The following is a 13,045-nucleotide window of genomic DNA, read 5'->3' as shown; positions in this document are numbered from 1 at the left end:
AAACTGTCTTTCATGTCCATAGGCCTTTAGACATACGCTTAAAGACTTCAGAAGAACGCCTTAAATTCCGACCCCCCCCCCCCCCTCCTACCCTTTAGATAATAAAATGATTAATCGGATCTTAAGGCAATTTCGATTCACTCTGTGTCAACATAAGAAGTTTAAACAATACCAACTTATTGTTCTGTCGGGTAAATATACAGAAAAACAACAACACGATTATTGTGAACGTTTTATTATAATCAGTGCGATAAGTCGAGAATCAGTGCACACACGACCGCAGAACATGCAGACGTCATTTCCGTGTGCACTGCTGTCCGTTGTCAGAGTGTTTTCTGGCCAGTCCAGCAGTCTGGCTTCGGTGCTGACCTTCCCAAGCCTGACCAAGCCGCCCCCCCCCCCCCCCCCCAAAGCCATTCACCACAGTGGGTATTTCTGATCATCCTGACGGCGACAGGCTTCATTCAGCTGCACACAAAAATCCACAACAAACCTCTGGAAACAAATCAAGAAAATAATACAAAGTTACAGAATGTTACAAATTCCGCTCATAGGAGCGTTGAGTGAGTCTGTGATGTCTTCGTTTGATGAGGCTTTGAATTATATTATCATTTGATCTGTATCTTTATATCTGTGGACATTTCTGTTAAAAAGAAAAAGCTTTTAGCTTTCAGCAAGTCTCGTGTCATACATGGTGAGGTGCTGAGGCAAGTCCAAACATTTCTAATCATCAACACGTGTATGCGTTAGAATTGAGATTATGTTCAGCATAATATCACACATGCTTACGGTCTACCGCTCTGAATAAATGATTTTTAGTTGCAGTGTTATAGGTCACAACACACACACACACACACACACACACATACACACACACACACACACACACATACACACACACACACACACACACACATACTTATACGTCACTGGTGGGTTATAATCAGACAAACGATACCACCGACAAAACGTTGTTAGTCATGTCGATGAGACTTTTATTTAACATTCGTAACACACCTGGTCGTCCTACATTGCAGGAGAGGCCGGCGATTTCCCCCTGACCACACGAGATCCCTGTCGTCTTTGCCGGACAGTCCAGGAGGCGTGCTTCATGACCAAGGCAGTGCACATCGTCCAGCAACACGGTCGACTCTTGACCAACACCAAAGTGACCTCTCGTGTACACTCTGATGAGGCTCCTGCCACACACCGGAACACAGACACAGATACACAGGTTCAAAACACCCCCTCCCCCCCCCCCCCCCCCTAAACGCGCACACATCAGGGCAGGTAGGGTTTCCTGGGTCATAATAGCCCCCCTCCCCCCCACACACATTGCCCGGCATATGTAACTTTTTTCTCAAGGAGAGACCCCAAATTCCCCTTCAAATGCTACATTTTAACAGCAGATGGGGTAAGACCCCCCAACCCCCCCCCCCCCCCCCCCCCAACCCACCCTGCCTGGCCAGTCCCTTTACCCATGCCCCATTTTGGAAGCCCCCCTCCCTCTTTTATACACTAGGTCCAGCCCTGCACACACATGTGGAAAACTTGAATCGTTCTGTAAAGCAATTGTGAAAAGGAAAGTGGCTTTAAGTAAGGACCTACCCGCTGTAGCCCAGCTGGCGGCAGGCCACTCGAACATCCCTTGCACTCCACGAGTCGTCACACACAGTCCCCCATCTCCCGTGGAGGAAGATTTCTACCCGTCCCTCTCGTGGGTGGGAGCCGTTCACCAGACGGATTGATCCATTTATGGTCGGAGTTGACACCCCTGATCACGCAGGACACACGTGGACTTCATTGTTACTACACAACATTATACATGCATCCCTAAACAGGCACCTAAAAAGGGGAACCTCGAACAGTAAAATGATATCCTGTGTTTCGGAGAAGAAACATGTGAGAACTGAGAGCGAGGAGTAAAATTTGAGAAAAATAAAGAGAATTCTCGACAAACGAAGGCAGCCACTTACTTTTTTAGATCCTTGTCATTACGTGTTGCCACAACGTTTTGTTTTCTTTTAAGCAAGGATTTCTTAGCATTCCAATGACACACACTTTGACCGGTGAAAAGCTGATAATATCTATTTGAACTTATAAAGATACGACAGCGATTGACCCCGAAAATCGACTTTGCTAATATTCTGTCTGTGATCATTTCAGAATGTATTGAAACAAGTGTAAAACAATTGAAAAATCAATTGGACAGACTTTATGATTCAGAATTTGAATTTGATGATATGTCATGAATCATATAAACGGGGGTTGGGTAATTGAATGGGGTATCTAACTGCTTAATTAAAATACATCAATTGACAGCTATTGCGTTTTTAGCGTGACCATACATGTCGGCGAGTCGGAGATGTTTACAAAATAGTTTGTGAAGAAGCAGTGGCTGAGTGTTTCAGACGTGTAACTTCATGTTCAACATTAGATGCAATGAAGGACAAATTTACCACTTGTCCGTCCTCATGACCTAGCATAATTAACATGCTTAAAGTGAAGGCCATGCGCCATATTAGGAAAACTTGCAACTCCGGTCAAGACCCCGTTTATGGTTAAGCCATTGCACGATGGTCGATATTTTTCATTCTGGTGATTCATTCAGCAAGAAGAGGACAGACGTAAGCGTGGCTGTACTAGCAACTCAGGGCAAGATTTGTGCACAGGCAAACACCTCTCTTTTCCAATGGGGCATGGGTAAGTAGAGGTTACATGCCGAGTCTCAGTGATTATTAAAGATAATGGTCGAAGTTTGCGGATCATGAAAAATGCGAGCTTCAGCGAGCTTTTTCATGACCGCGAACTGAGACCATTATTTTTTTATAATCACTGAGACGAGGTGTGTAACCTCTTTTTATACAACTCCTGCAATGCAACCGAGGGGTGGATTAAATCTAGTTGATTATTTTTAGACAAGTGAGAAATTAGAACGAACTACTTTGATTAAACCCAAAAATCACACGTGGATTATTCGAAGTAAGAATAAAGAGGGCTAAAAAATAATCAACACTAGAATTTATTTTTAGAACATTTGAAACCCAGACGATTGGACCCTGTTGCGGAAGAATACGTACAATGTTGACTCAAAACTGTAACAACAATGGCTGACGTGTATGCCTAGTCGACAGACAATGCCATTTGCTTTGTGTGTGTTTTTGTTGTTGCTTACTGTACATGACATACATTACGTGTAAAATCCAGTTCTTTAACAGGCAACAAACCTTGCAAATTTCCAGAAGCTGCAATCTGAAGCGACCTATCTCTGATTCTAGCAGACGATCTCTCCAATGTTTAACACAAAATCAGCAAACTCTCCTGTCACATAGAACGTCCATTATATAATCTAGTGCAATGTTGAAATGAAGTTACCGGTCTGAAACATTTAGTCGTTTCTTCTGAGACAATCCTTGTTCTCTTATCATCTACAGATTTACCGCAGTCTTCACCACGCGAATTCACAACAGTCAGACTTTCGAACATGTATACAATCTACGTAGGCAAGTATGATACGTCATGACGTCATAGGATTCCTAGCATATTGACGTAATGCTAAACATCCGGTTATCCCGAGTTTTCTCCGTAATACATGTCCGTGGGTTTTTCAATGTTCGGTTATTTCCGTGGCTTCATGCGGAAAGGGAACCGTCGTCTGCAATCAACGACATGGACCATTCTGGTCCTTGCTGCTGACAAAAACATGATTTTAACACAGAATGTAATGTCAGAATAGCTATATAAACGCTATTGTGTTTTAATCGTAGCAATGGGGTCCGATATTTAGACGAGACAAGTATAATGCCGACGAGTCGGAGACTAAGAATAAAGTAAAAGAATAGGGACTATTTGAATGACGCGCATTTGACACTCTGAGTGATTAGGCTGAAATGAAATTGCCTACAAAATGTCGTCTGCATGACTGCATGTTCGACCCGTGTTGGTCGTTGTATAAATAGCTTAAACAATGACAACTCGTTGATTACTGGAAAATAAACCACTCGTGGGTATTTGCAGCCGCTTGGTAATTCACTCGTGTGCTCCGCACACTCGTGAATTACCAAGCGGCTGCAAATACCCACTCGTGGTTTATTTTCCAGTAATCAACTCGTGGTCATTGTTTAAGCTCTATTTATACAACTCCTGCAATGCAACCGAGGGGTGGATTAAATCTAGTTGATTATTTTTAGACAAGTGAGAAATTAGAACGAACTACTTTGATTACACCAAAAATCACACGTGGATTATTCGAAGTAAGAATAAAGAGGGCTAAAAAATAATCAACACTAGAATTTATTTTTAGAACATTTGAAACCCAGACGATTGGACCCTGTTGCGGAAGAATACGTACAACGTTGACTCAAAACTGTAACAACAATGGCTGACGTGTATGAAGTAGCCTACACGCATACCTCGCCAGGTTTGTTTCTGTGACTAGTCGACAGACGATGCCATTTGCTTTGTGTGTGTTTTTGTTGTTGCTTACTGTACGTGTAAAATCCAGTTCTTTAACAGGCAACAAACCTTGCAAATTTCCAGAAGCTGCAATCTGAAGCGACCTATCTCTGATTCTAGCAGACGATCTCTCCAATGTTTAACACAAAATCAGCAAACTCTCCTGTCACATAGAACGTCCATTATATAGTGCAATGTTGAAATGAAGTTACCGGTCTGAAACATTTAGTCGTTTCTTCTGAGACAATCCTTGTTCTCTTATCATCTACAGATTTACCGCAGTCTTCACCACGCGAATTCACAACAGAAGTCAGACTTTCGAACATATACAATCTACGTAGGCAAGCACGATACGTCATGACGTCATATGATTCCTAGCATATTGACGTAATGCTAAACATCCGGTTATCCCGAGTTTTCTCCGTAATACATGTCCGTGGGTTTTTCAATGTTCGGTTATTTCCGTGGCTTCATGCGGAAAGGGAACCGTCGTCTGCTATCAACGACATGGACCATTCTGGTCCTTGTTGCTGACAAAAACATGATTTTAACACAGAATGTAATGTCAGAATAGCTATATAAACGCTATTGTGTTTTAATCGTAGCAATGGGGTCCGATATTTAGACCAGACAAGTATAATGCCGACGAGTCGGAGACTAAGAATAAAGTAAAAAAATAGGGACTCTTTGAATGACGCGCATTTGACACTCTGAGTGATTAGGCTGAAATGAAATTGCGTACAAAATGTCGTCTGCATGACTGCATGTTCGACCCGTGTTGTTCGTTGTATAAATAGCTTAAACAATGACGACAACTCGTTGATTACTGGAAAATAAACCACTCGTGGGTATTTGCAGCCGCTTGGTAATTCACTCGTCTGCTCCGCACACTCGTGAATTACCAAGCGGCTGCAAATACCCACTCGTGGTTTATTTTCCAGTAATCAACTCGTGGTCATTGTTTAACCTCTTTATTCCTCCTTTCTTCTGTTATTCAAAGAAAAGAGGAGTTTTTTTGCGAAAGTTTGATCGAATCCTATTCGCTCAACCAGTCAACCTGCGCAGGCGATCGATTAATGCGCGGTTGTATAGTTCCGTGCAAATCATTCCATTCTGTTAACACTTCTTGTCAGTTTTCCTGTTTTGGACTAAAATCAAGTACACAGATATGCTGTTATTCTGCTGTGGCGGCAAAGGCAGATATTGTGTGTTCTGTATATGTTTTGGTATCGCTTAGGATAATGTTTTTTCGTCAAATGGGACTAGCAGACGAACTTTTGCACCCGTGTTCCAACGTTAAAAACTGTATGAAGTTCAGTTTTCTGGGGAAAATAGTGTATGAAACCGCTTTAGGTTGTTTAAATTGATGAGATGTGTGCATTTGGTTGCGTGTGATCTGTTTATTAAATGAAATATTGTTGAAAACTGACCGTCGGATTGCAGTCTGTTGTCGAAGAAACTGAGTGAACAGAAATTTGAAAGGGGAACTACTCTTGTCGCTAGACAAAGTATGAGAGTTACTTGCCTTGGGAATTTGCTTGTGATGAACGTTTGTGCACAGCAGACCTAGATTCAGAAAACAACCAAACTCATGGATTTTATATGGAGATTCATGTGTTCAAGCCTGTAGTTATTAATTTAAATGCGGTATGTTTGTATTGTTTGCTCCAGAGATGTATACTTCGTACATTAGAGCGTTCGGAACTTTTCAGTCGCAAAAGTAGTACCGACGCAGAACAGCTTCTCAACCCATTGCGCTATCGAGGATTCAGGCTGTTGCTGGGTCGTTATTTGTTTGGTTGCTGGGTGTTTATCGAAAAATACCTAGCTCTACAAGTTTACAGAGGTAAAGAAGCAAAGGGGGGAATAAGAAAAATTGTCAGTAAGTACTGGTGTCACATGACTGATGTGAACCAGTTGATTGGCTAATGGCGATGCGCTAAAACTGTTAGCGCACTCTTGGAGTGCGCTAACTTTTCCACAGAGCGTATTCTTACGCCCTTTACCTAAGCAAGACTGTGCTCTCATCCTCAGAATTAATTACTGACATGTAGCTTATATTCTCCACAATACCAAATGACCATAAATTCCCTGCTTCTCAATTAAAGCAGAAGTGGGTTTTTTTCTGACAGATTGCATGTGCCTGTGCCACAGTGCGGCTGCCACTGATCTAAAAATAGAAGCCGCTGTCTCTCGCCGACTTGCATAGATTCTTCTCATCGTGTTAGTGGCATGTAGCTTATCATCCACATTACCAAATGATGAGTTAATATAAAATTCCCACCCGCTAGCAGAAAACACAAGTGTTATTCCGATAACGTACCAGCTAGACCAGTTTGGAAGACTGACTCGATCGACTGTCATACGTAGCCGCACTGACTACACTGAAATACGACTGCATCAGTTCAGTAAATGAATGGTTTCCGAATTATTATTTCAAGGCAAGAACAATCGTAATCGAAAACGTGTAGGGTTCAGAACGTTCTTACCATTATAAGACTTATTACCAGCGTGCCTCGTGCGTGCAGACTCAGTCAGTGCAGACTGCATGCAGTGGTTTGATTGCCCTAGCAGACGACATAAACCCCGCTCAGCAAATTAACATGTTGGGCAAATGTGAACGAAAAAACGATGGGGATATAATACGTGTAGGGTTCAGAGCATTCTTACCGTTCATATTTAGTATCAGACTCCCCGATGAGTGAAGATTGAACACGAGAAATATGCCACATTTGTTTTGAAAATATGCGAATCGTCGAGTCCCGCGGCTTCGAGTCAATTCAAGGGGAGTCACTCCGCACAGTCAATCCGTCGAAGCTCGACTGGAGGTTTCGAATCGCAAATAATGAAGAGCACAGCCCTTTCTCCGAGTTCAAATGAGGTCTCTCTGAAAGATCATCACTGTTCAGATTAACGCTACACTGGAATTTACCAACAGAAATTAAAATGCGTGTGACGAAAGCACGACACACTTGAGACACCCCACACAAAAGTAGATCTTTACTGTACACGACCTGACCACACAGTTATGCCTATTCAAATGCGCGTTGCAAAATGTGCGCTTGGAATCTTCTTTTTTCTATGGCGGTACTGACAATATCGTTATTGAAACAATCCCAGTGCACTAAGGGATTTATAGAGCAAATCTCGAAAATAATTATTGAACTCAGCGCTATGCGCTTCGTTCAATAATGAATTTTCTCGATTTGCTCTATAAATCCCTTAGTGCACTGGGATGTCTCAATAACTTAAATTATTGGACTGGTAAATGGGGCCGAGAGTTATACTTTGAAACGCTTAAAACTTGTATTCATGAATGTGTGATTGCCGCCTTGCTAAAGGTGTACTCTTTGGGGTTAAATCGCCATACTGAGTTTAATGCAATCGTGTGGTCTTGTGGTCAAAGTACTGGGCATTGAATTCCTCTTGCAGCTTTATCTGTGCATCGCGGTGAGTTGTATCGTCGAATACAAGAGCCATGATTTACATTCGTAACACACCTGGTCGTCCTACATCGCAGGAGAGGCCGGCGATTTCCCCCTGACCACACGAGATCCCTGTCGTCTTTGCCGGACAGTCCAGGAGGCGTGCTTCATGACCAAGGCAGTGCACATCGTCCAGCAACACGGTCGACTCTTGACCAACACCAAAGTGACCTCTCGTGTACACTCTGATGAGGCTCCTGCCACACACCGGAACACAGACACAGATACACAGGTTCAAAGCACCCCCTCCCCCCCCCCCCTAAACGCGCACACATCAGGGCAGGTAGGGTTTCCTGGGTCATGATAGCCCCCCTCCCCCCCACACACATTGCCCGGCAAATGTAACTTTTTTCTCAAGGGGAGACCCCAAATTCCCCTTCACATGCTACATTTTAACAGCAGATAGGGTAAGACCCCCAACCCCCCCCCCCCAACCCACCCTGCCTGGCCAGTCCCTTTACCCATGCCCCATTTTGGAAGCCCCCCTCCCTCTTTCATACACTAGGTCCAGCCCTGCACACACATGTGGAAAACTTGAATCGCTCTGTAAAGCAATTGTGAAAAGGAAAGTGGCTTTAAGTAAGGACCTACCCGCTGTAGCCCAGCTGGCGGCAGGCCACTCGAACATCCCTTGCACTCCACGAGTCGTCACACACAGTCCCCCATCTCCCGTGGAGGAAGATTTCTACCCGTCCCTCTCGTGGGTGGGAGCCGTTCACCAGACGGATTGATCCATTTATGGTCGGAGTTGACACCCCTGATCACGCAGGACACACGTGGACTTCATTGTTACTACACAACATTATACATGCATCCCTAAACAGGCACCTAAAAAGGGGAACCTCGAACAGTAAAATGATATCCTGAGTTTCGGAGAAGAAACATGTGAGAACTGAGAGCGAGGAGTAAAATTTGAGAAAAATAAAGAGAATGCTCGACAAACGAAGGCAGCCACTTACTTTTTTAGATCCTTGTCATTACCTGTTGCCACAACGTTTTGTTTTCTTTTACGCAAGGATTTCTTAGCATTCCAATGACACACACTTTGACCAATGAAAAGCTGATAATATCTATTTGAACTTATACAGATACGACAGCGATTGACCCCGAAAATCGACTTTGCCAATATTCTGTCTGTGATCATTTCAGAATGTATTGAAACAATTGAAAAATCAATTGGACAGACTTTATGATTCAGAATTTGAATTTGATGATATGTCATGAATCATATTAACGGGGGTTGGGTAATTGAATGGGGTATCTAACTGCTTAATTAAAATACATCAATTGACAGCTATTGCGTTTTTAGCGTGACCATACATGTCGGCGAGTCGGAGATGTTTACAAAATAGTTTGTGAAGAATCAGTGGCTGAGTGTTTCAGACGTGTAACTTCATGTTCAACATTAGATGCAATGAAGGACAAATTTACCACTTGTCCGTCCTCATGACCTAGCATAATTAACATGCTTAAAGTGAAGGCCATGCGCCATATTAGGAAAACTTGCAACTCCGGTCAAGACCCCGTTTATGGTTAACCGTTAAGCCATTGCACGATGGTCGATATTTTTCATGCTGCTGATTCATTCAGCAAGAAGAGGACAGACGTAAGCGTGGCTGTACTAGCAACTCAGGGCAAGATTTGTGCACAGGCAAACACCTCTCTTTTCCAATGGGGCATGGGTAAGAAAAATTATTGGACTGGTAAATGGGGCCGAGAGTTATACTTTGAAACGCTTAAAACTTGTATTCATGAATGTGTGATTGCCGCCTTGCTAAAGGTGTACTCCTTGGGGTTAAATCACCATACTGAGTTTAATGCAATCGTGTGGTCTTGTGGTCAAAGTACTGGGCATTGAATTCCTCTTGCAGCTTTATCTGTGCATCGCGGTGAGTTGTATCGTCGAATACAAGAGCCATGATTTACATTCGTAACACACCTGGTCGTCCTACATCGCAGGAGAGGCCGGCGATTTCCCCCTGACCACACGAGATCCCTGTCGTCTTTGCCGGACAGTCCAGGAGGCGTGCTTCATGACCAAGGCAGTGCACATCGTCCAGCAACACGGTCGACTCTTGACCAACACCAAAGTGACCTCTCGTGTACACTCTGATGAGGCTCCTGCCACACACCAACACACATTTACTGTATACATAGGCTCATAGCAACTCCCCCCTACACACACACACACACACACACACACACACGCACACACACACACACACACACACACACACACACACACACACACACACGCGCGCGTGGGAAGAATCGTAGACTAGAACATAACACACTACGCATACAAACGGATACGCACGTCTGAGTGCATTAGTTAGACGACAGAAAATCAAACGATTGTTTTGGGTAGGTTAATCAAGGACATGTACTCTGGCCTGACGACAAAGAGGCGGAATGTTTGGCAATAAACAATCCTGTGCTGACGGAAGCTAATCGAAATACGACATAAAGGGATGCACGTAGCATTTTAACTTAAAAATGAAATTCCGACGCAAGAGGCTCACCTGGACTTCATTCACAGAAGGCATCAGCCAGATCGCTCTTGCAGGAATTCAATGAGCGCTTCTGGGGTGATAACGCGAGACAACTGTGATCTTGTCGCGAGGTTCCGCCTGTTACCATTGTCTTTTACCGTATAAAATGCACGACTTACACACGAACTGTTGCCAAAGCGACATGCTATTTGGGACCAATGCACGCTTTTTACATTTAGTCAAGTTTTGACTAAATGTTTTAACGTAGGGGGGGAATCGAGACGAGGGTGTGGTGTATGTGTGTGTGTGTATGTGTGTGTGTGTGTGCGTGTGTGTGTAGAGCGATTCAGACTAAACTACTGGGCCGATCTTTATGAAATTTGACATGAGAGTCCCTGGGTATGATATCCCCAGACGTTTTTTTCATTTTTTCGATAAATACTTTTGATGACGTCATATCCGGCTTTTTGTAAAAGTTGAGGCGGCACTGTCACACCCTCATTTTTCAATTAAATTGATTGAAATTTTGACAAAGCAATCTTCGACAAAGACCGGGGTTTGGTATTGCATTTCAGCTTGGTGGCTTAAAAACTAATGAGTGAGTTTGGTCATTAAAAATCGGAAACTTGTAAATAAAATTATTTTTTTATTAAACGATTTAAAAACAATTTCATCTTATTCTTCGTCATTTTCTGATTCCAAAATCATATACATACGTTATATTTGGATTAAAAACAATCTCTGAAAATTAAAAATATATAAAAATTATGATCAAAATTAAATTTCCGAAATCGATTTAAAAACTATTTCATCTTATTCCTTGTCGGTTCCTGATTCCAAAAACATATAGATATGATATGTTTGGATTAAAAACACGCTCAGAAAGTTAAAACGAAGAGAGGTACAGTAAAACGTGCTATGAGGCACAGCGCAACCGCTGCCGCGCCAAACAGGCTCGTCACTTTCACTGCGTTTTGCACTCGCGGCGGACTACGTTCAGTTTCATTCTGTGAGTTCCACAGCTTGACTAAATGTAGTCATTTCGCCTTACGCGACTTGTTTCCTTTCTCGTGTGATCTTGCCGCGAGGTTCCGCCTGTTACAAGCCGAAAGAAAGAAGGGGCATAACCTCACCAGAACCGCCCATTTAACATGTTTTCTTTAATAGCAAACAAGCGCAAGTGAGCAAGTTCTTATCAATCCTTTTCTGTTCTTATTTGACTCTCTTTTATTTGATAAGATACACATCATCATGCTCACATCAACCATCCACGCCCACCCCCCCCCCCCCCCCCCTCCTACACCCACCTACACCCACATACATGTACAAACATGAATCACTCTGTTTAATTAAACTATTGTTGTGAACCTACCCGCTGTAGCCCAGCTGACGGCAGGCCACTCGAACATCCCTTGCACTCCACGAGTCGTCACACACAGTTCCCCATCTCCCGTGGAGGAAGATTTCTACCCGTCCCTCTCGTGGGTGGGAGCCGTTCACCAGACGGATCGATCCTTTCGTGGTAGGAGTTGACACCCCTGATCACGAAGGACACACGTGGGCTTCATTGTTTACATACAACTGAAAATGTGTTTCTCAACCAGGCTTGTCTTTCGGTGGTAATCAGGCTCTCTACTCCCCCCTTCCCATCACACACCAACATCCATCTCTCTCTCTCTCTCTCTCTCTCTCTCTCTCTCTCTCTCTCTCTCTCTCTCTCTCTCTCTCTCTCTCTCTCTCTCACACACACACACACTCTTTTTCTTTCCTCTCTTTTCCTCTTTCTTTTGCCGATTATGTGATAAGCTTTACTTTCTGTCATACATCCTGCCAAGATAATCATGAAAATATCACGCACTGCTTTCACAACGAGGCCCAACGAATTGAGAGGGACAGGTGCATGTGAATAAATCGTGTGCATCGAGACAGGTGCCACCGTTGAGACACGGGTTGCTTGCACACTCGTTGACAGCTGTAACATAAAACAAAAATATGGTAAGAGTGCATGGTGACGTCATATAATCCACGTTCGGAATGTCCAAGAAGTAAGAAATCGGCACTTCACGGCGCTAACAGATCTGAGTCTATGTGATGCTCTTCATTGGAATGACCTTAATTAACGTCTTTCCCTGTTCACTATCTTGCTTTCTAGTAACCTCTATACACGTAGCCTACTTGCATTATAGGACTACCTTTTTTTTTTTGAAAACGTGATTTTCTTAGATTTGTAGAGGTTTTTTTTTTAGGGGTGTCACTATACATAAGGTTTGGTCTTATACACAGACACTAATGGTATTGCAAAACTGAGTAGGCATATTCGCTGATGTCCTGTTCCAACACAAATACAAACAAATTGAAGAAGACTTATCGATGCTCCTGTGTTTAGGTTTGTCAAGCTTGAGTACGCAAAACATGTTTGTTCTCTCCTCTGTTGAAGCTGTGAGACATAAATGCTATTCCGACTTGGTCGTGTGACAGTACCTGCTATTCAGACTTGGTCGTGTGACAGACGTTTTCTTCCACACGAGATTACGTTGATTGTCTAACGAAGCCGTCAGGCTGAGTTAGACATCAGCTAATCGAGTGTGGAAGAAAACTCTGTCACACGACCAA

General features: G+C 43.3%; 1 protein-coding gene across 5 annotated transcripts in view; it reads right to left on the bottom strand.

The window, feature by feature from the left end:
- Nucleotides 1-219: 219 nt before the first annotated feature.
- Nucleotides 220-13,045, bottom strand: part of LOC138956335 (neurogenic locus notch homolog protein 1-like) — a 63,452-nt gene continuing 50,626 nt past the window's right edge. For all 5 annotated transcript variants that reach the window (XM_070327720.1, XM_070327724.1, XM_070327721.1 and 2 more), the window contains 8 exons: nt 12,291-12,404; nt 11,805-11,970; nt 9,880-10,061; nt 8,532-8,697; nt 7,956-8,137; nt 1,609-1,774; nt 1,018-1,199; nt 220-468 (listed from right to left, as the gene is read on the bottom strand). In XM_070327720.1, the coding sequence (XP_070183821.1) occupies nt 461-468; nt 1,018-1,199; nt 1,609-1,774; nt 7,956-8,137; nt 8,532-8,697; nt 9,880-10,061; nt 11,805-11,970; nt 12,291-12,404 (1,166 nt within the window). In that variant the 3' untranslated portion in view covers nt 220-460. The remainder of the gene's footprint in view (nt 469-1,017; nt 1,200-1,608; nt 1,775-7,955; nt 8,138-8,531; nt 8,698-9,879; nt 10,062-11,804; nt 11,971-12,290; nt 12,405-13,045) is intronic.

Source organism: Littorina saxatilis, unplaced genomic scaffold (assembly GCF_037325665.1).
Source record: "Littorina saxatilis isolate snail1 unplaced genomic scaffold, US_GU_Lsax_2.0 scaffold_554, whole genome shotgun sequence".
Lineage (NCBI taxonomy): Eukaryota > Metazoa > Mollusca > Gastropoda > Littorinimorpha > Littorinidae > Littorina > Littorina saxatilis.
Note: the sequence above shows the minus strand (reverse complement) of the source record. Positions and strands in the feature narration are given on the sequence as shown.